The sequence below is a fragment of the Neofelis nebulosa genome, chromosome 8 (assembly GCF_028018385.1).
Source record: "Neofelis nebulosa isolate mNeoNeb1 chromosome 8, mNeoNeb1.pri, whole genome shotgun sequence".
NCBI lineage: Eukaryota > Metazoa > Chordata > Mammalia > Carnivora > Felidae > Neofelis > Neofelis nebulosa.
The window spans coordinates 11147448-11172392 of record NC_080789.1 but is presented as its reverse complement, the minus strand read 5'-3'; the positions used below and the strand labels follow the sequence as shown (position 1 = coordinate 11172392).

Sequence of the window (24945 nt, the reverse complement as noted above, 5' to 3'; positions counted from 1 at the left end):
ATCCTGACAAGCCCTGTCGAGCTGAGGTTCGGGGTCATCTCGTACAACCGCTTTGTTACAGGTGGGGAAACCGAGGCTCAGGGAGGGAAAGGGGACGGCCCACAAGACGCAGCCCCTTTCAGCCTCTTTTTCCTTTCTCCGTGGGCTAGCCCCGCTGCCTCTCAGAGACCACACGCCGAGGAGCAGGGTCACACAGCCCCTGATCTCGGAACGGGGTGCGATTTGGCCCCCACATCACCGCCCCCTTCCCAGGACTCACGAGGTGATGAGCCTCCTCTCCAGGGGCCCGGCCACGTCGTACATGGCCAGCCGGTCCCGGCACTCGGCCAGCGTCCACTCGAGCCGCAGTTTGAGCATGAGATCCTTGGGGCCCTGCAGGTGCCACAGGCAGCTGGAGACCAGGTGGTCGGGCCCCTTCAGCCGTTGGACCTGGCCCTGGCCCACGTAGCTGTAGCGGTAGCAGCCTGGAGGAGGGAGAGGCACAGGCCCCCTGACCCCTGTTAGCCAGGAGGAGAGACCCCGGGGGGCCAGCCGGTCCTCACCTGGGCGGGGGTGGCCCGGGGACAGCAGCTGGATGGGGATCAGCCCAGATGTGCCATGTCCCTTCTTTCTGTCTCCCTGCTGGTTCCCATCTCTCCCCATCCACGCATTCACTCATGGGTCCATTCGTTCATTCGCTTAAGCGCTCACTGACCTCTCCGTGCCCGGCGAGTGCCAGAGAAAGGTCCGGTCACCGCCTGGGAGCACCAAGAACAGCAAGGACAAATACAGAGCCCAGCAGTAAGTAACAGCTCAGGAAGCGAGGGCTCTAAGCCCAGCCGGCTGTAGGGCTGGGGAGACCTGGGGTGGGGGTGGGGGGGTGGGGGGAGGCAGGGTCACAGCGCGAACAAACGGCCGGTGGCCAGAGGGGGCCAGGGGACTTTGAGGCAAGAGAGCAAGCCGGAGAAGGGAGGCAGGGCCCAGATCACGCCCTGGAGCGGAGACCCTTTCCCCCGTGGCCACGGGGAGCCATGGAAGGTTAGGCAGCGCTGGGGCGTGGCGGGTCTCGGATCACAGACCCCTCTGACTGCTGGGAGCGGCTTCGAGGAGGCCGAGCGACCTGCAAGGTGGCTGTGCAATAAGGGGAGAAGGGCGAGGGGCTCCCGGGGGGCTCTGTCGGTTAAGTGTCCGACTTCAGCTCAGGTCGCGATCTCGTGATCTCGCGGTTCGCGAGTTCGAGCCCCGCGTCGGGCTCTGAGCGAACAGCTCGGAGCCCGCCTGGAGCCCGCTTCCGAGTCTGTGTCTGCCCCTCCCCCGCTCATGCGCTGTCTCGCACTAATGAACTTCTAAAAAAATTTTTTTGCAAAAAGGGGGGACTAGGGTGAGGGTTTCATTTCAGGTGGAGAGAAGGGCGCGCGCTCCGGTGGGGCCGAGAGGCAGCGCTGGGTCGAGAAAGTGGCCTCGAGCTAATGATGAGGACACAGATCGCACTGATTAAGCATTTGATGCAGGGCTGCGGGGAGGGCGGCTAAGCGCCCTCCACTCACCACCTCACTTAACAGCCCCGTGAAGCAGTTGCTGTCAGCGTCCCCCTTTACAGACCCGGGCCGGATGGGGGCCACGACACCGCCCTGCAGGCCTTGTCACATGCTTAGGGCTGATGTGCGTTTGCGCGCCCACCACGGGGCCTGGCACAAAGCAGGTGCTCCGTACGCGGGGCGAGGGTTCCCTAGGTGAGTGGGGGGAGGGGGAGAAGGGGGAGCTGGGGCAGAGAGCCCTGTGACTTGTCAGCCTCCAGCCGGCCACCCCCCCCCCCCTCCCCGCTGGAGGCTCAGACACAGCCAGTCCCTCCCGGCTGCCCTCACTCTGCAGCCCCTTCTCCCTCACGGGCTCCCCTCCTGCGTCCGCACCCCGCTGCACCTGCCGCCTGACTGAATCCATGAGCCTTGCGGGCAATGTCAGGACGTGCGCGGCAGGCCCCCCTGCATCGTTCTAGCATCTTCCTGCGCTCACTCCCTCGGCACGGTCGGTGGGGGCCCTACTGTGTGTTTGATTCAGGCCCCAGGGACCAGCAGCCAACAAACAGTTTCTCCCCTGGAGCCCGAGTCCCTCCTCGAAGCCTCACGCTAGGGTAGCCCGGGGAGCAGCAGGGATGAGGGGAGGCGCCCCGGTAGGTGGGAGGCAGCCTGGTGGGTGAGGGGCTCGCCCCCTGCCCTGCAGTCCCAGCGCCACCTTCTCATCAGCCGCGTGACTCGGTCGCTTCGCCACTCCGTTTTGGCGAACGCACGCTATGGTCGCCCATTTCCCACCTCCTTCTCTGGGGGGTTCTGAGCACCAGTAAGGGAACGGAGGGGAGGATGCTTTGCTCAGATACTGTTGCCTCAACCCCCTCGTCCGGGGAGTTGATTTCCTCGGGGGAGAGGCGGGGGGGAGGAGGGGTGCGGGGAGGGGGGGGACGGGGCACCAGTGACAGGGAAGAGACAGGGCCTCTGATCTGCCTGAGCCAGCACCTGGGGAAGGCCGCCTGGCTCTTCCTGGTAGTCTCTTTTCTTCAAATCTTGCCCCAAGTTGAGGTTTTGCTTTTGCCATTTTAATAATTTCTCTCTTTTTTAATTAGTTTTCTTTGTTTTGGAGAGGCAGAGAGAGATAGAGCACGAGCGGGGACGGGGCAGAGAGAGGGAGACACAGAATCCAAAGCAGACTCCAGGCTCCGAGCCGTCCACCCAGAGCCCGACGTGGGGCTCGAGCTCACGGACCGTGAGATCACGACCTGAGCCGAAGTCGGATGCTTAACCGACTGAGCCACCCAGGCACACCCCCCCCCCCCACTTTTTTTTGAGGCTTATTAAGTAGAGAAGTATCTGCTGGTCTCTGTTGATCATCAGAAATATGTTTGGGAACCCTGTCACCTCCAGTCATTGGGAGAGAGTAAACGAACATGCATTCTCCTTGCCTGGCCTTTGCTCACACTGTTCCCTCTGCCCAGAGTGTCCCTTCCTCTTCGCAGCCTGACAGACCCCTACCCATCTCCCACGCCTGAGTCTGCTGCCTACCTCCCCCCCCCCCCCCCATGAAGGCATCCAGGACCCCCCGCCCTCCCGGGCAGGAGCAACTTTTCCGTCCCTCTAGAGGCAGGGTCCCTTCTTCTGCTTTGGATTGTGGCCCCTGGTGTCCCTCCGCCCCCAGGGTGGAACGATCCCCCCCCTTCCGCCGCCCCTGGGACCTCTGCTCTGGCGCTGGCACTTGGTGTTATGAGATTCCGTTTATTTGTCTGTCTCTCTCCTGGGCTCAGAGCTCCTCTGAGGGCAGGGGTGAGGACACGGTCATCTGATGTCCCCAGAGCAGGCATGGGGCCTGGCATGGGGGAAATGCTCGAAAAAGCCTGTACGAAGGGTTTGAATTGTCATCCTCACCCCATTAGACACCGTGCTGTCGGGGAGCAGGGACTCCAGACGTGCACTGAACCAAATAAAGATAATTACGAAGGAACCGCCAGAAACTGAGGACGCGTGGACAGCCAGCTCAGGCAAGGGTGGCAGAGAAGCCCATCCAAGACCAAGGGTCACGGCGGTGTGAGTACCGGTGCAGAGGAAGATGATAGGGAGCTACAGAGGGAGATCGATCGATCGATCCCTCCATCCGTCCGTCCTTCACATTCTCCTTTGAACCAGTTTTGCAATATTCTACTGGTCCCCTCGTTAAGAAGTTAAATACATCTTTGATGTGTGCTCACTATAGTTTTCGAGAACCGTGATTGCAGCTACTTGGAAGTCGCACTTTGACCTCATCACCTCCATCCCCCGAAGAAGTGAGCATTTGACCGGCCAGAAGATAAGAGAGGGTATGACGATGATTTCAACCCTGCCTGCCCCACTGAGAGGGGGCTGATGCCCTCAGCCTGGCCTCAGCTCTGGGTAGACACTCTAGGTAATGTAAGAAGGAGCTGGGAATTTAGGAGCTTCTGCTCGGGAACCACAGGGCACAGCAGCACAGGTTGTGCACTGCACAACCGCAGGAGTCTCCAGTCACGCAGACTCCGACGTGGACAGTGCCGCCTGGCGCTGTTTGGCATGGTGGCCCTGCTGGTACTTTGTTCCCAGGGTGCAGGAGGAGGACTACGGAGCCTCTTGGAGAAAAGCAAAGCGACTCTGGCAACAGGGCATGGGAGTGGGGGAGGAAGACAGGGCAGATGAGCCTGGCTAAGAAGCGGAAGGAAAATGTGAAGGGAGTATCCTTGAACGTGACAGAAAGATCTCCAAGAGACCAAGGTTTAAATGCAAAGCGGCTGATAACGCTTGGAATTGGCAGGAGTATTTTCTACCATTAGTGGAAACCGTAGCTTGGGAGTTTGGCGATAAAAAAAAGGAGAGTCACGTTTACGTGCAATTAACCCGGCTACTCACTCCGACACCCCGCACAGGCAACGCGCGCGCGCGCACACGCACGCGCACGCACGCACGCACACACGCGGGCACCATCCCTCCCGTCCCCTGCGGGCCCAAGCCTCGCTCGGGACTCATCACCAAGCCCACCACGGCAGCCCCCCCGGGTCCCTCCAGGCCACTGCTCCCCGCACCCACCGGAAGCCACGCGGCCCCCCGACACTCGACCAAAGCCAAGAGCAACAGCGACTCAAAACGAAGCGGAGGGGAAAGAAAAACCCCAGGCGCGTACCCAGCGTGGCGTTCAGGGCAACTATGTCTTTCACGCTGGCCTCTGTTAAAAGGAAACGAACAGACAAATCAACAAAGACCAAAGGTAAATAAATAAAACGAAATTAAAAAGTGCAAGTAAAAATTGCGGCCACCATCAGAGCCAGCCTGCCTGAGATTGACCCTGAGTGCCGACCCCCTACCGCCCCGCAGTGGTCCTGGCTCCTGGGGGGAGGGGGGGGGGGGGGTCCGCTCGGAGACCACCCCACCCCCACCCTGAGAGCATCCAGGCCTGCGGAGCCCTCACCGGCCCGCCCCACACCCCCCCTCCCCAGTACTGACCCAGGATCACCAGGCCCTCGGGGTCCACCTCGTAGTCGGCCCTGTAGGGGGCGGGGGCCGAGCCGTTGGCCGTGGACTGTATCTCCTCCGCCAGCAACGCCCGCACCACCTCGGGGCTCAGCATCGGCCGGCGGTGCTCGGGGATTTGGAGGATGAACCAGAAGAAGCAGGTGAGAGGCCCCTCCCTAAGGCAGGCAGAAGGCGAGGCGGGTGGGAAGGGGCCCGAAATCCGGCTCCGGTGGGGGAGACAGCCAAGCGTGGCTCGTGCCCACTCCCCACCCCCCCACCCCCCCCCCCCCCCGCGCTGTCCTCCCCCTTCACGTGGAAACCTCCTCCCGACAAACCCGGAGCGAGGCGCTCTCTACCTCCCGGCCGCGCGCGGGCGGGGTTCAGGGGTGTGCCACCGGCCGGAGCCGGACATTCACGGGACAGCTGGGCCACCCCGACTCCCGCCACCCCGACTCCCGTGCGGCGTACGCGCGCCGCACAGCCACGGTCTGGCGTGAGCCCCACCGCGGCCTTGTGCCCATTCTACAGGTGAGGAAACCGAGCTCCGCGAAGGGAAGGCCCATGTCTGGGTGTCCCCATTTTTAAAAACAAGGCCATCGCATCGGAAGCCGCCAGCACCCCCTCCTTGTCTCTGAGTCTCAGGTTCTAGTGAGGGCTGGGGGTGGGGCCCGCGACGACTCACCCAAACGAATAGACTGAGCTGGAGTTGTAGTAAGGCCCCAGGCGGGTGCTAGCAATGAGCTCCTTGAGCTAAAAGGAGAGGAGACAGCAGCACCCTGGGGACCCTCTGCGGAAACCCCCTCCCACCTGCGCGTGTCCTTTGCCCTTGTCGGTGGGCCTGCTTGACAGGAACCCACGGGGTGGAGAGGCTTGCCCGAGGTCACCCAGCGGACGAGCGGCGGAAAACAAACTTGACCCCCGTTCCTTTCCCCTCCCCCCATACCTAGGCCTTGCCCCTCAACGCTGTCGCCTACGCCAGACCACCGATGGCTTCCGTCCCTCCTCGTCAAAAGTCGCCCCTCCACTCCGGAGAGCCCCGTTCGGCTCCCGAGTTGGGTCCTCACTGCCCCCCAGCCACCAGCCACGGGGGCTGAGCTGGTCGGTTTGCGCGCGTGTTCGCAGCCCGGCGCCGACGGCAGGAGGTGCATTTGCAGAGCATCTCGGACACCTTGAACAACGTCCCCACCATCCCCTTTCGACCCCGCGCCCCTCTGGATTATCCGCGCTACAGAGGAGGAAAGAGAGCCTCGGGCGGGTCCCCCAGAAGCAAGCCCCGGGACAAGGGTGTGGGGAGAGTGGCTTCTTTGGGGGTGATTCTGGAGAGCACCGGGAGGGGGGGGGCGAGGAGGACAGGCCAGCAGGGGGACGGCCAGTGCGGCTGTGAAGGAGGACAGGGCCGTGGGCAGCTGAGGCACTGTCCAACACGGAGCCCTGGGAGGCGGTGGGGGCATCCTCAGAGCTGGCGCCTCACCAAGGCCAAGGGAGCTGGGGTACTTATCTACCCGCGCCCTGTGTCGTGGCTGAAGGTTACTCCCAGGAAGCACTGCTCCTCAGCACTTCCGGCCTGCCCTCCCGGGTGGGGTGCCATCCCACAGCCGGAGGGTAGGACGTACGGGCAGCCCGAGACCATCCCCAGGGCAGGAAACCATCGCCCTGGAGGGGAGGGGATGTGGGTGGGCCCGGACAGCACCCCTGCCCGACCCTGACCTCCCCCAAGGTGAGGCTGCTGGGAAGTGACCATCGGGACTTAACCCAAGTGCGTTTCACTCCCGAGTCCACTGACTTTCCCACCCCCCGTCCTCCGTTCCCCTCCCGTCGTGCCTGGAAGAGGACCCGGCTCCCAGCGAGGGCTCTGAAGCGACTGACCGGTGGGCTCGGCCTGACCGGGGCCCTCTGAGTCCCTCCCCACCCCTCGTCCGTTCCCTCCCTTCCCTGCAGCCCTTTCCTTACCATCCTCTGGGCTTTGGCCGCTTCGCCGCGGAAGGCACTGGACTCCCGGCGGGCGAGGTCCTGGGAGAAGTGGCGATTGAGCACGCGGAGGCTCCCCGAGTACACCTGGTTGACCGTGACCTCCGCCTTGTACCCTGCCCGGGAAGAACCAACAAGGTCAGCCGAGGGAGCCTCCGGTCTCCCCGACGCCTTCTCCTGCCACCCAAACCCTTAGCTCAGCGGCCGGCATCCCGGGCCTCCAAGGCCCCTCCGCCGTCATCACCATTGCCGTGGCCGTCGCGTCGTCCGGTCTGTTCGGCGACAGGGAGGAAAGAAGCCCATAGACGGGAGGTCCCGAAGGCTCCCAGGCAGAAGCTCGGACACAAGAATCGGTCCAGGATGCAGACCACACGAAAGCCAGGGGACCCGCGTGGCCGAGAAGGTCAGGTTTGCGGGTTAGCGCCTCCGTGCATCCTTCCCCTCGCCGGAGTCACAGCCCTGGGTCTCTAGCCCCGTCCATTCGTTTATTCACTCAGTCAGCAAATGGTACTTGAGAACCCTACTGTGTTCGCGCTCGTGGTATAACAGTGAAGAAAACAACACCCTGCCCTTAATGGTTTGTTGAGCCAGAAAGGCAGACAATAAACGAGCAGTTAGAGGCGTCAGTGCCTCGGAGATCAGGGGTGAGGGCAGGCCGCGACCTGGCGGCCAGGGAAGAAGGCGGATGTTAATCTACAGGATTAATCCAGGCAGAGGGACCAGCAAGCCCAAAGGTCCTGAGGCAGGAGCTCATGTGGTGTACTTGAGGAACACAAGGAGGGAAGGAGGGGAGAGTAGGAAGAGATGGGAGGGGGGAGGGACGGGGGGGGGGGGGACTTGGGTTTTACCATGAGGTGGGAGCCGGGGGAGGTTTAAGGGGAGAGGTTAGGTCGGGGCGCCTGGGTGGCACAGTCGGTTAAGCGTCCGACTTCAACCAGGTCACGATCTCGCGGTCCGTGAGTTCGAGCCCCGCGTCAGGCTCTGGGTTGATGGCTCGGAGCCTGGAGCCTGTTTCCGATTCTGTGTCTCCCTCTCTCTCTGCCCCTTCCCTGTTCATGCTCTGTCTCTCTCTGTCCCAAAAATAAATAAAAAACGTTGAAAAAAAAATTTTTTTTAAATAAATAAATAAATAAAAAATAAAAAAAAAAATAAAAAAAAAAGGGGAGAGGTTAGGTGCTTTGATCTGCTTTCTAAATCGGTCCCCCTGGTGTTGTGTGAACGGGCTGTAAGGGGACAAGGGCGGAAGCAGGGAGCCCTGCGGCCGTCAGGGGAGGGGGTCTCCTACAGTCGTCCAGTGACAGTGGCCAGGCGAGGGGCGACCAGGCCTGCTGGCTAATTGGGGCCGGGGTATAAAAGAGGGGGGCAAAGGGGGGCACGGCTGGAGGGTCGGGATGGCCACTGAGTGGGCTGGGGGGGTGCGGGTCCAGAGGAAACGAGGGAGAGCCGTGGGCTGCGGTCCGAGATGCCCTTAGGCATCCTGGTGGAGGGCAAGCCCCGGCGACAGAGGGGCCCAGGCTGGATGGATTTGGGAGTCACCCGGGTATAAAGGACATTTAAGGCCAGGGGCACCGGATGAGACCCTGAAAGAAGAAGGTGGACTAGGGAGAAGGGGAGCCCTCGACCAGCGAAGGACACGCGGGAGAAGCAAACAGTGTGAGCTGGGGGAAAAGGAAACGTGGGGCGCCCTGGAAGCCACGTGAGGAGAGGGTTTCGAGGAGGAGGGAGTGAGGGGCCTGGTCAGATGCTGCCGGTGGCTCAGGTGCAAGGCGGACAGAGGGCCGGACGTTGGATATAGCGACGTGATGACTGGTGACTTTGGCAAGCGCTGTTGGGGGCGGGGGGCGGGGAGCCAGATTGGAGAAGGTACCGGAGAGGCGGGGGGTGCAGAAGTAGAGATGGGTCTTTCGAGGAGTTTGCTGCAAAGGGGGGGAGCAGAGAAATGGGGGGGGGGTGCCCGCGGGGTTTGGTGCTGGGAAGAAGAAAGCATGAACGGTCACCCAGGAGAGCAGGGGAGGGTAAGTAGGAGGAAGACAGAGCTGGGCAGTCATGAGGGCCCCCAGTGTAAGTAGGAGGCACCCCAGGGCCCAGGACCTGCCCGCCTGGGGAGCCAGCCCCTACCCCTGCCTCTCCTCTCCCCCGGGCCCCTTTCTAGAGTCCGACTGCCACTTAACCAGTCATTGGCTTGTCACTTTGGGCTTCTCCTGCTCCAGTAGGCCCCCTGTCTGTCTCCCCTTCTAGATTCTTCGCCTCGCCCAGCACCCGGAGCACAGCGTGAGCCTGGGCGGGAAGAATCCTTCAAATAGCTCCTGGAAGTGCCTCCTTTTACCCTTAAATCCCTTTGGGGGCTTTGGAGCACCCCCCCCCCCCCGCTGGGTCCTCAGCCCCAGGGAGCAGCCCCTCCCCGAGGGGTGAATGTACTCCCAGAGCAGAATCAGGAGCAGTTAGACTCCTCAAAGAAAGCCGATTGGCCCTTGGGTTCCTGGCCCTCCAGCCCGACACCGCAGTTTACCCCGAAGACTAATCATCCCGAGGCCTCGGCAGCTCTGTGCTATTTGGGGTACTGGGTTCCTGCCAGTGGTGAAATGCACACAGCTTCCACCCCCACCCCCCGGCCTGCCTGCATCACTTGGCTCTGAGCGGATTCAGTCTAAGTCATGGCCAGCAGGTGCATCAGGCCTAGGCTTCCTAACAGCATGGCCCAGGGGCCGGCTCCAGACAATCCCTACCCCGACGCCCGCTGGAGCTGGGCCTAGGCTGATGTCTCTGATGCCTGCTCCGTAGTGGGTCCCCGTTCCCTTCACAGGGCCTGACATTCACCATGAGACTCAGCCAGTGAGGAGACTATCTAACTTCCGCAGAGTGTTTATGGGAAGTCTCTGATCGCTTGGGCAAGGTGCATTGTCTCCACTCTGGTTCCTTGGCCGGTCACCTTCCTCTGCCCTAGCCCATGCCGTGCTTTCTGGTGAGGGCAGGGGGCTATCTTCAGAGCCTGGCACAGAGCCTGGGGCACAGAAAGTGCTTGGTACTGAATAAGGGAGTGAGTGGATGAATGAATGAATGAAGCCATGCATGCGTGAATGAATGAATGGAAGGATAGACAGATGGACCCAAGAACATGGGCCCATTGCTCCTGGGTCTCCCGGGGACCAGTTGAGGGCTGTGATACCAGAGGGGGAAGCGAAACTTCAGACCAAGGCCAGCGTCCTCTGGCCGCCTGCTCTGGACACTCCAGATCCCCCTTCCCCGTGTGTTGAATTGTAAGCGTGCCCGAGCTGGGGTGTGAAAGCCATCTCTGTGCAAGGACACTCCCCCGGGCGTCTGAGTCCTGTGTCTCCCTCCCCTTCATCCCCACTCATGCTGGGTCCTGGAGACCCAGAGGCGACAGAGCTGTGGTCCCCACCCCAGGTGCCAGGTACCTCCTGTGCCGCTGGGCCTCCTCCCGCAGAGCCAACTGGCTCTGAGCCCAGGGGCAACCCAGGAGGACTTCAGGCAAGTGGAGGCAATGTTTACACTCCTGCTTGTCGGTTCACGGGAATTGGGTGCTGTGAGAATACGCCTTCCCCCGCTGGAGGGAGCTGGGGGCGCTTGACTCCAGCAAGGAACTTGCCCTTGACCTGAGCCCGGGACCTAGAACATAGGTGCAGGAGCTCTCCCATCTCACGGGATGGCAGAAAGACTCAGAGAAGAAGTGCCTTGCCCACGTTCACGCAGTGAACTCCGCATTCCCCGAGCCTGGACTTCCGGTCTCTCCTGGTACGCCCCCGACGGCCATCCCAAGTCCTCCCCAGGCGCCTCTCCCAGACGGGCCCACAGGTTACCTAGGAAATACCAGAGCAGGACCCCCACCGAAGCCAGCACGACAAGGGCCAGCCACAGGGGCGCCAGGCGGAGGTAGTCCCGGACTTTTCTCTCGGAGTCCTTGGGGGCCTTGAACATCCCCTCCGGCTCTGCCTCCTCGCCATCACCTCCATCGCCCTGTCCGCCAGCTGCCTGGGGGGCCTCGGCCATGGGCATCCTGGTGGAGAAACAGACCCGGGTTGGAAACGACCCGGCGTCGGCAAAGGAGATTTTGCCCAATACCAAGGGTGCACGGAAGACAGCAGCCCTGCCTTTGGGATGGGAAGTCCGCGACTCTGGAAGGCGGTGATTGAGAGAGGGCACGAGCCACCTCCTAGGGTCTTGGGGCCGCTCGCTCCAGAGGGCAAGCAGAACTGGACTCAGTCGGGCTCTGGAAACGCCACCTTTGCGGCCGCACCGGCCTCTCTGGGGTCCGAGGACAGAGAGGGGCTTCGGTTCCCAAGCCCCCCACCGCCCCGCGATGGTACCCGCAGCCGGAGTGCCCGGAGTGCAAATTTCTATCAACCAGCTCCTCGCGCCCTTGGCCTTCTGTCCGCTCAGGCGATTTCCTTCCTCTCGGTTCTCCGTGGCACAGCGTCCCGAAATACCGCTGCCTTCCATTCCCGTAAACCCTCCCCCGGCAGCCCCTGAGCCAGTATAATGCTGGGCCAGACCCCTGCCCTTCCAGAAGTGCGTCCCCTCTGGTCTCCGCCCCCCAGCCGAGAGGGTCTTGGGGCCAGAGGAGGCACAAACTAAATTTCATCGAGCGTCTCGGGAACGCTTTTCATTTCATGTGCTCACCCAGGGGCGTGGGGCTCGTTGTCCCTCTGCGTTCCCCTTCCTCGGGCCCGCGCTGTGTGGACACTTTACGTGTCTGGCTCAAACCTCCAAACACCGTTCGAGGTTCCGCACCCATTGGGCAGAGGAGGAAACCGACGGCCAGAGCATTACAGCAACAGCTCAGTCCGGGATTTTCCTAGGCTCATTTTCCCAATGCGGTTTGAGGATCTGTCACTCGCGATCAGCCCCGTTTGACAGATGAAAAACCCGACGCCCTAGAGGCTAAGCCACACTGGCCCAGGGTCACACAGCAGGAAGGTGGGGATCAAGCCCGGGGGTGGGCGGGGGGTGGGGGGGTAGGTTCTGTCTCCCCGCTCCTGCCAGGACCCTGGGCTGCTTCCTGTAAATGAGCTGTTCATTAACAGATCATGACTTAATCACAACCGGATGTTGCCACTCTCAGTGCCCTGGGTCTGCGGCTGTATCTTCGGAACCTCCAAGGAAACTTCTGGATGTTATTTGGCTTTTCAGAGAAGGCCCTTTAGCCATCCACCCACCGGCAGGGTCAGGATGCTGGACCCTCGAGAAGTGTCTCACTGCATCCATAAATGCCACTGTGGCTTTAAAATACATCCCCAGGTGTGTATGAGGGGGTGGGAGGGCTTTCCTTGGGGCTGCGTCTTAGGTTTTCATACGGTGGGTTTTCTGAAAAATGGGGCTCCCCAGCGAAGCTCGAAGCTCTCCCGACTGGATTCAAGGGGCCTCCTGGCCCTCCTCCCTGCGTCCCTGCTCCCCGTTGCTCCTCTTGGCATTGTTAAGTCTCTGGCTCCCAGCCACAGTGACCCTTACAGTGTCCCGCCGCCCCCCCCCCCCCGGAGTGCAAGGGAGGAGGGACTGTTGGCAACCCTCAGCCGAGCTGAGGCTCTTCCAGAAGCCATCAGTACCCACGGGGCCGCAGCCGAGGATGGCCGGTGCACATCCTGCGAAGGTCGGGGCAGCCTCACCCGCCTCCCAAAGCGTCCGCAGCAACCCTGGTGACAAACTGGCCGTCCCGACAGGCTGACTCGAGGAGAGCCCAGGTGACGGGCCGGGTCCTGGTCCTCTCTCGGCCCAGGTCCACGGCTTCTGCCAGAGGCGGCCACACCCCTGGTTATATACTCTTGAGCCTGGATCACCAAGGAGCTATTGCGGGATTTCTCGCACTGCCATGGGGACTTGGGGGCACAGAGGTGAGGTTGAGCGGCTTGGCCGGGGTCTCACAGTTGGTTAGAGCAACAGAACCAGACTGTAAATAAACCCAAGCAGAGTAGCGCCCCGACCCCTATGCTCTGCTGGCTCACGCATCATCGGGGTACCGAGGCGGGGGTGGGGGGAGACGAGGCCCGGAGAAGGTCAGAGGTCTATTAGGGGAGGCGCCTAGGGGAGCAGTCCAGGGTGGGATGCTCAGCAGGCCTCCCCTCCCTTCTCCCCACCCCCGAGACCAGACCTTCACTCCACGGATTTCAACTTCTTCCTAAGTGTCCCTCACTCACATCTGGGGGGGGACAGTGAGCATCACAGAGGAGCCCAGTATTAGCAAAGCCACTGGGCAGAAACCCAAGGTAAGATTGGCCCAAGTTGGATCCAGCCCAAGTTGAAAGGGGGGGGGGGCAATTCATCGGGACCTCCCCATCGCCTCCCACCTGGGCTCCTGGGGCAGACTCCTCCCTGGGAGGACTCCTCCCTGGGGTCCCCATCTCCCGTCTCCTCCAACGTGCCGTCACACTGTCACCGGGCAGCACTCCCTGCCCACCTCCAACCGCTCGCCTGCTCAGAACGCCCTCGTGGCCACCTCCGAACCCTTGCTGCAGCGCCCAAGACCCTCCATGCCCACCTTCTCCCGTAACCCTAACTCCCATCCTGCACATCGCCCCGCAGGCCCACAAAGCCACACCTTTGTGCAGCCACGCCCTCCATCTGAGGACTGCAGGGATCCCTAAAGGCCCCGTGCAAGGCCACCAGCCTGGCGATGGGTCCCCAGGCCCTGGGTAGTAGGCCGCCTCCTCTCCTGGGCGGTCAGATCCCCAAGATGCCTGGCTTTTGGCTTCGTCTCTTCCCCCCACAGGAGAGACGGGCCCGCGTCCTCCTCACCCCTGCTTCCCCGCAGAACCCACAGGCCCTGCTACGTGAATGAGAAAATGAATGGTGAGAGCCCCCAGGTCTCCAGACCCCTGGTACGGTGCTCTCTCCTATATCTTGCTGCCTCCAGGAGGCGGAACCTGGGGCTTGCCTGCCGTGTCCCCCTGAACGACTCCATTTAAAAAAAAATTTTTTTTTAACCTGTATTCATTTTTTGAGAGACAGAGCATGAGCTGGGGAGGGGCAGAGAGAGAGGGGGACACAGAATGGGAAGCGGGCTCCAGGCCCTGAGCTGTCAGCACAGAGCCTGATGTGGGGCTCGAACCCACACACTGTGAGATCGTGACCTGAGCCGAAATTGGACGCTTAACCGACTGGGCCACCCAGGTGCCCCCAAACCACTCCATTTTTGTCGGGCACCTGCTTGGTGTCGGGCTCTGCACTGGGCACGGGGAAGGGGGGGACGCGCGCTGGTGAATATGAGCCCTGTCTCCCGTCCTCTTGGGGCTGACAGCCCAGCAGGAGATGGGCAGGTGTGACAAGTGACAGCTGGGAAGATGACCCACGACTCCTGTCTTTTACTATGATACAGTGCCCCCCTCCCTGGTTGCTTCCAGGGTTCAGTCGTTCAGAAGGGTCTGTGGTTCTACCCTCCAGCTGCTTCTAGAACCCGGCCCCTTCCTGGAACCTCTAGGGCTCCCACCGTCATCCAGGTCAGTATCATCCGTCACCTTGACTCCTGTAGTAGCCAGCTGTGTGGTCACCGCCACTAGCGAATTCCCACACAACCGCCAGAGCGGGCTTTTCACCGTGGGCCCCACTCGTGGGCCTCACATCGCTCTCCTCCACCTACAGCAGAGCCCGAAGCCCAGATCACAGCCCACAAGAGCCTATGGGACATGGCCCTGGAGTGTCTTTCTGTCCTCTCCCACCCTCTGCTGCAGCCACACCCAGCTCCTTGCCAGACCTTCCACTATCAAGTACGCGGCACCTCAGGGCCTTTGCACATGCTGTTTCCTCTGCCAGGAACGCTTTTCCTTCAGTTCGCCCCAAAAACTGCTCCTCGCCCTCCAGGTCTTTTGCTCGAATGTCTTCACAGCCCTTCTGGTGACCTACACTGCATGATGCTGAGTGTCCTTTGTCTGTCTCCTCTCTGGCTGAAAGCGGCACCGGGACAGGGGCTTTATTCTGCCCACCGCTGTGTGCCCTGCTCCCAGGGCAGAGCTCGACCCCCCAGTAATTGTCGTCAAGCGAGGGAATGCTGGGATCCCAGCTCCTTCCCGATAGCTGGAGGGCGCTTTGGGCACGCGTGGCCCGGCCGACTTCTCCTGCCTTCCTTTCTCTCTGCTTTCTTTTTCCCCTTGACGCTGGACTTCTCGGCCATCAGTTCTAACAACAAAGATGCTAGAAGAGGTATACAGGTCAAGGGCCCTGAGCTCGCTCTGCATGAAAAGCGTCACTTGGGTCATTTCGGGAACCCTGAAAGTTTTTGCTCGTCACCTGGCTTTCCCTCTGCCTGGGCTGCCCTCCTCTGACTTGGCCAGCGCCCAGCTGACCCCTGTGCGCCTCCCACCTCCTCTTGGCAGTTCTCCCAGGGTGCCTCATGAGGGGTGGCTGCTTCTCTGGAGCATCCCGGGCCTCCCCCATCAACGCACAGTTCACCTTGGGACATTCTCTGTCCCCTGAGGGTGAGCCCCTGAAAGGAGGGCTGGGTGTGCCCCAACTGACACTGGCTTCTTCTCTGATCTGAGCACCTGGCCCCTTCCCTGGCACCTGCCCCTCTGCCCTCCAGCTCTCCCTGACCATCGGAGCGTCCTCAGTCGGCCCACCGGAAGCTGAGCTCCCCGGGGGGGGGGGGGGGGGCAGGGCCGGGCCACCCCCCTGCCTGCCAGCCCTTTACTGGACCATGTTGTGAATCACATTGTATCTCAGCCTCCAGCAGCCTGGAGTGTTCTGCTTTGTTATCTCTATCTAATAGTTGGGGGAAATGAAGTACGGGGAGAGAAAACGACTTGCCCAAGGTCACTGAGCCACTGCAGGGCAGAGCGGGGAGGAACAGACCAGAAATCTCATCTAGAGCCATGGAAGGCACCTTCCAGCGAGGAGGACCCGGGCCTGGAGCAGATCCCTGCTACGAGCCACGTGGCGTGTGCCCGAGGGTGGGGGGAGCGCGTGAAAGTCCCTTCCACACGCACGCGAATACGGTATAAATATGTGATAAACCCACACACAGATCACACAGGTGGACACACGTTCAGGTACACACACATCCGTCTGTGACACACAAACTCACGGGTGCATTCCTCAAACTTCACACACGCGCACACACGCACAGAGCCGGCTGCATGCAGCTCCGGGCCTGGGACCTAAGGTTCCCCCGTTCGGCGCAGCGTGAGGCTTGGGGCCCGTCTCCCACACCCGAGAGCCCAGGTGGGTGCGTAGGTAGAGAGCAGGGCACATCCAGTGTTGCGGAGTGTGGGTGGGGAGCTCGGCCTAGCAAACGGGGCCCCTCCTCCGCCCAGTCCCTGGCCCAGGGTCCACCGGCCCCACCGGAACCCAGGCCTCCCAGCCCCCGGAGCCCGCAGTGTCCCCACTGCCCCCGTGCCTGCCCATATACCTGGCCTCACTCTGCCCCGTCTCGCCCCCACCCCGGCTCTGGGGACCCCTCGCCCTCTGCTTACCCAGTTGCTGTCTGGCCGACGGGGCCCTGAAGACCTGTTCTCAGAGCAGGGCCGGAGGCTCCAGCCCCAGAGAGCCAGGCCTGGCTCTCAGAACGGACACTGTCACCGGGCCATTCTTAGATCCTGGTCCCCCGTCCTGGAGGCCCCCGCTTACCTCTGGGAGTAGCAGGTGGGTGCCGGGCCTGCACGCAGGCCCCAGAGCCTCTGTTTGTCCAGGCCAAGGTCTCCCTACCCCCACCAGCCAGCCTGGGCTGGATCAATGGCCCAGAGCCATGGCCGGGCTGTCTGGCCCTTGTCCCCTGTGGCCTGTGGCCCCAGGCTCCATGGGCCTTCTGCCGGGTTCAGGTCAGCACGGTGACTGAGCCCAGGTAAACAGGCCAGAGGCAGGAGACAGGCAGCGCCCGCCCCACCCCACCCCGCCCCGTGGGCACCCCGGAGGCTGGCGGGCAGGTGCAGGAGATCCGAGCTCTCCCCTGAGGCCTGTTGCCTGGTGACGTTCCTGCCTGGTTACAGCCCCCGGTCCCCTAGAGCATGAGGTTGGGGGGGAGGAAGGGACTGAGGATGGGGGGCTGTGCAGAGGCCTAGGCGGCGGGGGCAGGGGCTCGTGCGGGTCTCCTTACCTAGACTGGGGACACTGGAGGAGCCAGTGGCCCGAGAGAGAGCAGGAGGCTGGGCCCCTGTGGTCCGGGGACAGAAAGGGGGAAAGCGGGGTCTGATGCTACTTTCCGTTCAGCTGGACATGATTTCAACTCCTCCCTGATTCTATAGAGGGGTGCTCTCCATTGAGGCGGCCACTGGCCACAGGTGGCCCCTGAGCCCCTGAGGTGCGGCCAGTCGACCTGAGACGCGCTGGTGGTGAGATCCAAGCCTCAGGGCGAACAAAGAATGTCCGACACCTCAGTGAGAAGTTTCCACATTGATTACACGACGGCTGTATTGGGTTAAACAACAACTTATCGCAATTCATCTCACCTGCTTTGTGATGTGTGTGTTGTGTGATGTGGCCGTTAACACTGAAGTCACGATGGCCAGGCAGACGCGGAGGGGCTGACCCGAGTGGAGTCCGAAGAAGCCGTGTCGCAAGGAGGGGGAGGTGTGAGTGAGGAGGGTCGGGGTGAAGGGCACAGCTCTACACCGCGCACTGGCTGCAGGGGGCTGGCTGGGAACTCTGGCTGGGGGTGGGGGGTGGGGGGTGGGGGGCACCTTCCCTGCCCCCGCCGGGACCCTGGGACTGAAACCCCCAGCCTTGCTCCACCTCCTGTCACCGCAGCCCCCGGGAAACCTTCCCTCCTCCCTCCAGCCTCCCCTCTTCCCCTCCTCCTGCCCCCCCCCCCCCCCCCCGCTGCAAACTTTCCGAGGGGAAGGGGGTTCTCGGGCGGGCGCGGGGTGGAGAGACAGAGACTTGCGTCTGAGCCGCATCCTGTCGCTCAGAAGGCAAGGTGGCCCCAGACCGTAGCCGGACGGTCTGAAAAGCAGGCCTCGTTCAATCGGCATCCTCTGTACTTGGCGGCCACCCGGCCATTGATTGGCCACAGCCCATGGGGAGGGGCTGGGACTGGGGGGTTGGGGGGGCAGCAAATTGCTGAGCGGGGCGTTTGAAAGCAAAAGTGCAAGGATGTCAACTCCCCAAGAGCTCAGAGAGCCACCACGGGCGGGGGACAGCCTGCCCCGGAGTCCTCTCGGTCCACAGGGCAGCCATGTGCCCTGGACACCCTTGTCCCGTGGCAGGGGGACACAGTCCCACACAGACGGGATAAGAGCCTCAGTGTTCCCAGGGTATCTGCATTTCACGTTCACACTGGGTCCCCTTGGTCTCTAGGGACGGAGAAGCCACCTGGAGGCCTGGCCAGTGATGCTTGGAGGCCAGGGGACACGGCAGGCTTGATCCATCAGGACAGGGAGGGACAGACCTCAGTGGGCCCACCACACTCAGGTGCCGAGGATCCAGCCAGACGTTGGAGAGTTCGAGAACCTGACTGGAGTCCTAGCTCTACCTCTTAGTGACCTGGCGAGTCATGTCACCTGCCCAGGTCGTCAGCTATGGAAGGGAGATGATAAAGAATCATCTGGACTCGGGAACATGGAAGGGGGTAGAATTCGCGGGTGCTGTGCCCTCTACACGGGAGGCCTTTCTTTTCATCCGAGGTGGGAGTGAAATTAGAGGTGCGGACGGGCAGGGGCGCCCGGGTGGCTCAGTCGGCTGAGCGTCCGACTCCGACTCAGGTCATGATCTCACGGTCCGTGGGTTCAAGCCCCGCGTCGGGCTCTGTGCTGACAGCGTGGGGCCTGCTAGGAACCCCATGAAGACAAAGGCTTGGTCTGTCCTGACCCCGCTGGATCCCAGCCGGGCTCACGGGACACACACACGCTCGCCGAGCGAGCAAATGATGGTTACTGTCATTTCTTTCGATGACGATCCGGTGGGTGTTTTGAGCTCTGGGCCGCGAGCTGGGCCCCTCCCGGTGATGCCTCAAGTCCAGGCTCGGGAGTGGGAATCTGTGACTCTGCTCAGCTGAGGAGGAGACGGAGGTTCCGGGGACGAGAGGCTGACTTGCCCCGGGTCCCACCGCCCGTCTCAGGGGCTCTGGCCCGATCCCTTTGTTGGGAGCGGTGTCATTTTTCTGGGCTGCCACGAAGAATTACCGTCCCCGGGGCTGGAAACAACAGAAAATGCATTCTATCACCGTTCTGGAGGTCAAGATCAAGCGTCAGAGGTCTAGGCTCTCTCTGGAGACTCTAGGGAAGATTCCTTCCCTGCCTCGTCCTAGCTTTTGGGCATGGCTAGCAACCCTTGGCATTTCTGAGGTCCAGGGGCTGCGGTGGGGGCCGCGGGGGCGGGCCCCTTGTGTGCCACCCAGATACTGTCTAGACAGGCAATGGGGACGACCGAGCTCCCCTAGGCTCCAAGGCGGTGTCTTCATTTTCTAGAACTGTCCTAATAAGGTACGGCCGATGGAGTGGTGTCGAACGACAGAAATTTATTCTCTCACCGCTCGGGAGGCTAGAAGTTCGTGATCAACGTGTCGGCAGGACTAAGCTCCCTCCGAAGGCTCTAAGGGAGGATGCTTCCTGCCTCTTCCCAGCGTTAGAGGTTGTTGGTCATCCTTGGCATTCATTCAATCTCCGCCTCCATTGTCGCATGTCATGTGTCTGTCTCTGGATCCCTTCTTTCTTATAAGGACGCCAGGCGTGCTGGATCAGGACCCACATGATGACCTCATCTGATGTACATCTGTGAAGAGCCCTGTCTCCAAAGAAGGTCACATTCATAGCTATCAGGAGTTAGGACTGCGACATATCTTTTAGGGGACACAAGGTCAACCCCTGCCGGGCAGGGGGAGAGGGGTGGGAACAGGCTGTTTATCGGCAATGCCGCGGACTACTGTTCCAAAGGTCCAAGTGACCCTGAGTCCTCAAGTCGCTTCTTTTTCTTTTTTTTTTTTAATTAAAAAGCATTTCTTTTATTTTACTTTTGAGAGAGAGAGGCAGAGCGTGAGCAGGGGAGGGGCAGAGAGAGTGGGAGACGCAGACTCCGAAGCGGGCTCCAGGCTCCGAGCCGTCAGCACGGAGCCCGACGCGGGGCTCGAACTCGCGGACCGCGAGATCATGACCTGAGCCGGAGTCGGACGCCGAACCGACGGGGCCACCCGGGCGCCCTCCCTGCTTCAGAAGCACGTTCCCTCTGCACGCCTGAGCTGCTACTCCTGCCTTGGTCTGCCCCCTCACAAACACAGATGTAACCTGTCACTTCCCCCTCCTTGTGGCCTCTGGGAGCCGTCTCACGGCTGGGAGGAAAGGAAGCTCCGTGAGCTGCGCACATCTTTCCAGTTGCCTTGACCAAGCCTTTAGGGGCTGCCCCGGTAGGGGCCCCGGAGGCCACCTCTGTCACCTCTGCCCAGCACACGGTGAACGTAGAGCAACTCACTCGTGTCAGCACCAACAGGGTGCCGGCCTGTGCTGGGCCCCAGGGCCGCAGAAACAAACAAGGCTCAGTCCCGGTCCTTGAGGGACGCAGCTCAGCCGGGGGAAGACAGAGAGTGCGACAGATGCCAGACTGTTCTCTCAGCAGCAGGCAGAGAACGAGGCCCTCAGCAGCACTTAGGGACACTCCTTAGGAATGAGAATCCATCAGGATGGCCTGTCATCGACTCAAGTGTGAGACCTCTCAGGAATCACTGCCTCAGTGACCCTACTTCCCTCGCCTATAGAGGGATTCGAGGCTCGTAAGGGCTTCCGGTACCCTCATGGAGGCCCTAAGGCTCTGCGGTTTTGTGGGGCGCCCGGGTGGCTCAGTAGGTTAAGCGTCCGACTCCGGCTCGGGTCATGATCTCGCAGTCCGTGAGTTCGAGCCCTGCGTCGGGCTCCGTGCTGACGGCTCGGAGCCTGGAGCCCGCTTCGGAGTCTGTGTCTCCCTCTCTCTGCCCCTCCCCTGCTCATGCTGTGTCTCTCTCTGTCTCTCAAAGATGAAGAAATGTTAAAAAAAAAAAACAAAAAACAAAAAAACAAAACTCTGTGACTTTGTGATACAGTTAACCAGACATGGGCTGGCCTCATCCCCCCCCCCCCCCAAACAGAAGAAAAATGGCCATTTCACTCCATTTTGCAGGTGACAAAGTGCAGATGTCACCTGTCAACATCACACAGCCGGGAAGTGCTGGGATTCAACCCCAGGACCCCCCTGATGTCAGATTCCCCCAGTGACCACCCCCCTTCTGTGTCTGTGTCCCTCCCCCTTGGGGCCCCTCACCCCTTCTGTCCCAGCTCTGGGTCCTGGCCTCTGGCCTCTGGCCTCTGTCTGCAGGCACAGTTAGAGGAGGACTCAGAAGGTTCTGGCCTGGCCCCTTGACATTTTCCCAGCCAGAGGTCAGGGGAGTGGCTTCTGATCAGGGGTTCGGGGGTTGAGGCCACAGTCAGGGACACAGAATGGAAACTCCTCATGCATCACCCAGCCTGCCCTCCTCCACTGTGCGGTCCCTCCTGGCGGCGGGGGGTCCCGGAACACGCTGGTGGGGGGAGGTCACCAGCAGGCCTGGGACTGGAACCCAGCTTACCTGCTTCCCAGTCCTGTGCTCTTCCCAGGGCTCTGCCCAAAGATAAGTTTTTAAGACTAAAAACCATCAGGCAATAAAAAACTTCCAAGGCACACAGAAGTCCAAGTTTCAACAGATACGTGTACGTTTTTTCTGGTTCTCAAAATGCTGTCACAGCCAGGGCTCCTCCCCTGCAGGCAGTTTGGTTTGAGGGCCTAGATCCAAAGGCTGGAGGCATAGAAGCTTCTCCAAGGAGCGGCTTTCTGGCTGCCTTGGAGGAAGCAGCCAGCGCTGGCTCGGGTCCCCCGCCCCCTCCGAGTGCCTCTCTCCTCTGGATGCCTTGTGTCATCAGGGCAGCTGTCAACCCAGATGTGGTCGTGACGGCCTGTGGGCTCTGTCCTTTCTGCCGTCCACGTTGGTTCCAGTTTATATACAAGTTCAGGTTCTTGGACCTTGTGTGTCCTTCCCTCCTTCCCTTCCTTCCTTCTCTCACCCATCCAGCAATACGCACATTCACTCAATGAACACCCTGTGGCAGGCGCTGGGAGGGACAGCGGTGGGGACAAGGGCCTGCGAGGATCCTTTAGTGTCCCTTCAAGAGCTGCCTTCATTAAGCACTTAGCACGCCTGAGCCTCTGTGCTAAGCACACGATGTTATTAACTCACTTGGTCTCCACAACAACACCATGAGGGAAAGAACGAGGTACTATTCTGAGCCCATTTTATTTATTTATTTATTTTTAATTTTTTTTAATGTTTATTTATTTTTGAGACAGAGAGAGACAGAGCATGAACAGGGGAGGGTCAGAGAGAGGGAGACACAGAATCTGAAACGGGCTCCAGGCTCTGAGCTGTCAGCCCAGAGCCCGACGCGGGGCTCGAACTCACGGACCGCGAGATCGTGACCTGAGCCGGAGTCGGCCGCTTAACCGACTGAGCCCCCCAGGCGCCCCTCTGGGCCCATTTTAGGGCTGAGATGACCAAGGCACGGAGTGGCCAGTGACTTGCCCAAGGCCACACAGCTAGAACGCAGGGACGCAAGGATTTGAACCGGGAGGACTTTAGCACTCACCCGGGCAAGTTTTTTTTCACTGATTCTCAAGTGCGTGCACATCTGTCTTACCCAGTCTCTCAGCCATCCAGTGAAACAGGAATGACGGAGTTTCTGAGTTCCGCGTCACAGGGGAGGACAAGAGGTTCTGAGAGGACGGCACACGTCCCCCAGGGAGTTTGGCTGGGGGGGTGGGGCAGGAGGGGGGTGTGGTGCGCCGGAACCCTGGGCCCTCACCCCTGCGTTCTCCTATCTCAAGGCCACTGTTGTTGGGGGTTGGGGGGTAAGCGGTTGGGTTGTTGATTAAACTTAGCTCAGCACGGGTGCCTGGGCCTGGCCACTGTGACAGCTGGGACATCCCCTTGGCTGGCTTGTTCAGAGACATTTTCCACCACCATGATATGACACACTCGAGGCTCCCATCACAGGGCCCGGCGGGGTGGGTGGGTGGCGAAGGGCTGTGGGAAAGCAAGGCCGGAAGTTCTGAGTGGGGAGAGAGATACAGGTTGGGGGGAGAGGTTCCCCGTCTACAATTCCAGGAAGCCAGGACGCAGAGGGAGGGAGGAGCTGGCGGGAGACGCATCATCTTCCTCTGTGCACCTGGCCTCGTGCCACGCGCTGGGCCACAGAGAGGAGGCTGGCTACTGTCCTTCTGCAGAGTCCCCAGCCCTGGGTGGGGGAGCGACCGTGGAGAACACAGAGAGGAGTAGAGGGACAGCCACACCCTCCTCTGCGGAACCTGAGCCTTTATTGGAAATGGGCTGCATGGGAAGCTTCTGGACCAGTCTCCTGAATTGGGGAGGGAGAGGGACCAGTTGCACGGGGCTGTAGCCAGAGAAGCTCAGCCACCCTTCAGCTGGTTTGGGATACAGTTGGTCGAGGACGTGGAAGAATTAGAGAAGCAGGTGGCAGGGGACAGGCGGACCAAGGAGGAGGCTGAGCAGGGACCCGAGCTCAAGGCGATGCTGCCGCCTCACAAGGGTGGGGACGGTCTCAACTACAATTACAATCGTGAAAAGGGGGCTGCTGTTGTCACTTTTTAATCCGTTGCCGGGAACTTTTAAACTTTTAAACTTCCCTGAGCCTCAGTTTCCTAATCTGCAAAATGGGGGACAAAACACCTGCTTTGCTGGGTCTTTTCAGGCGATGAGGGTAACGCTTGGTAAGCAGTGGCCAAATGTGCCTCTTAATCTTTTCTGAAGTCATCCAGGATGCCAGTAATTGAGAGGGCAGGGGTAGGTATTCACCCCAGGATGGACTGTTTCCTCCGTAATTTGCTCGGTGGCCATGGACGCTGGAAGTTGCTTGGGGTGGGATCTGGGAAGCGGGGAGAGAGCAGGGATACCAGATGGACTGGGGAGGTGAGGAACAAATATAGTTCGAGAAATTGGAGGTCTGAGAGGCTGGAAGGCCTGCCCACCTCTCCCTCCTTTTCTCTGATCCCCCAGTCTGCCCGGCTGCCTCCTGCTTCCCGCTCCGCACCTGACAGGTCTCCCGGGGCTCTCGGCCGCCTGCGTCCCAGCTGGTGCCGCTCCTCTCCCTGCGATCTGACCCAGGCAGGCCTGTCTCTGCCTCGCCCTTCCTGCCCCTACCAGCTGCTTCCTCCTTGCCCCGTCCCCAGAGGCACAGACTCTGACCCACCCAGGACATGTCACATGGTGGCTTCGGCCCCATCAGTCCATCTGGTGTAAGGTGGCCCCTCATTTCTGCTCACCACCAGCTCAAACTTCTCATCAGACCACGGTGGGGACCCTGGGCATGTTCCCTGGGCATGTCTGCTAATTGGCCCCTCTCTGCTTTCCAGCCCCCACCCCTGCCTGGAAAATCGGGCCTGGGAAGATAAGACCTTCCACTGTGGAAGGAATCTCAGGGGGATTATCTGGTCCAGATAGGTCACCAGGTGCCAGCTATGATCATTTGGGACCTGCCTGCGGAGTCTAAAGCCGTACCCAAACTTCGCGGGAAGGAGAGCTGTGATCGGTTAGCGATGTCTGGTATGAGTGGGTGCAATTGATTAGCAATGTCTGCCATGGGTGCAGCTTTGTGAACGCCAGCTATCGCTATCTGTGATCTGGTCCAACTGTTCAGAGTCAAAGGCACTGAAAGGGGAAAAAAATTATATATATATATATATATATATATATATATATATATATATAACCTTATTTACATTTATTATATTCAGTTTATATTATATTACTTTATGTTATATTAAATGTACATATTAGTCATATATTTATGATATTTTATTTTTATTTTCCCATGAGACCATGTCAGAAGGTGCCTAGGCACAGAATAAGAGAAACCTGACTCCTATTAGTGAAAATGATATTCCTCTTATAATCTTTTGCTTTCTCACTGTTTGGTGCTGGCATGTCTTCAACAGCCTCCCAACACTTGCCAATCTCCTCTTTAAAAAAGTTTTTTAGTGTTTTTGTTTTTTTAATTTATTTTTGATAGAGCGTGAGTGGGGGAGAGGCAGAGAGAGAGAGAGAGAG

General features: G+C 60.4%; 1 protein-coding gene across 4 annotated transcripts in view; it reads right to left on the bottom strand.

Annotated features, from left to right (window-relative positions):
* The window catches only part of TMPRSS6 (transmembrane serine protease 6), a 41835-nt gene extending 25114 nt beyond the window's left edge, over window positions 1–16721 (bottom strand). For 2 of the 4 annotated variants that reach the window (XM_058741375.1, XM_058741378.1), the window contains exons 1-7: window positions 16521–16721; window positions 10769–10965; window positions 6933–7066; window positions 5665–5732; window positions 4974–5158; window positions 4654–4695; window positions 260–464 (exon numbers count right to left, since the gene is read on the bottom strand). In XM_058741375.1, coding sequence (XP_058597358.1) covers window positions 260–464; window positions 4654–4695; window positions 4974–5158; window positions 5665–5732; window positions 6933–7066; window positions 10769–10964 — 830 coding nt within the window. In that variant the 5' untranslated portion in view covers window position 10965; window positions 16521–16721. The other 2 variants (XM_058741376.1, XM_058741377.1) reach the window with 2 other exon arrangements.
* Window positions 16722–24945: the final 8224 nt, after the last annotated feature.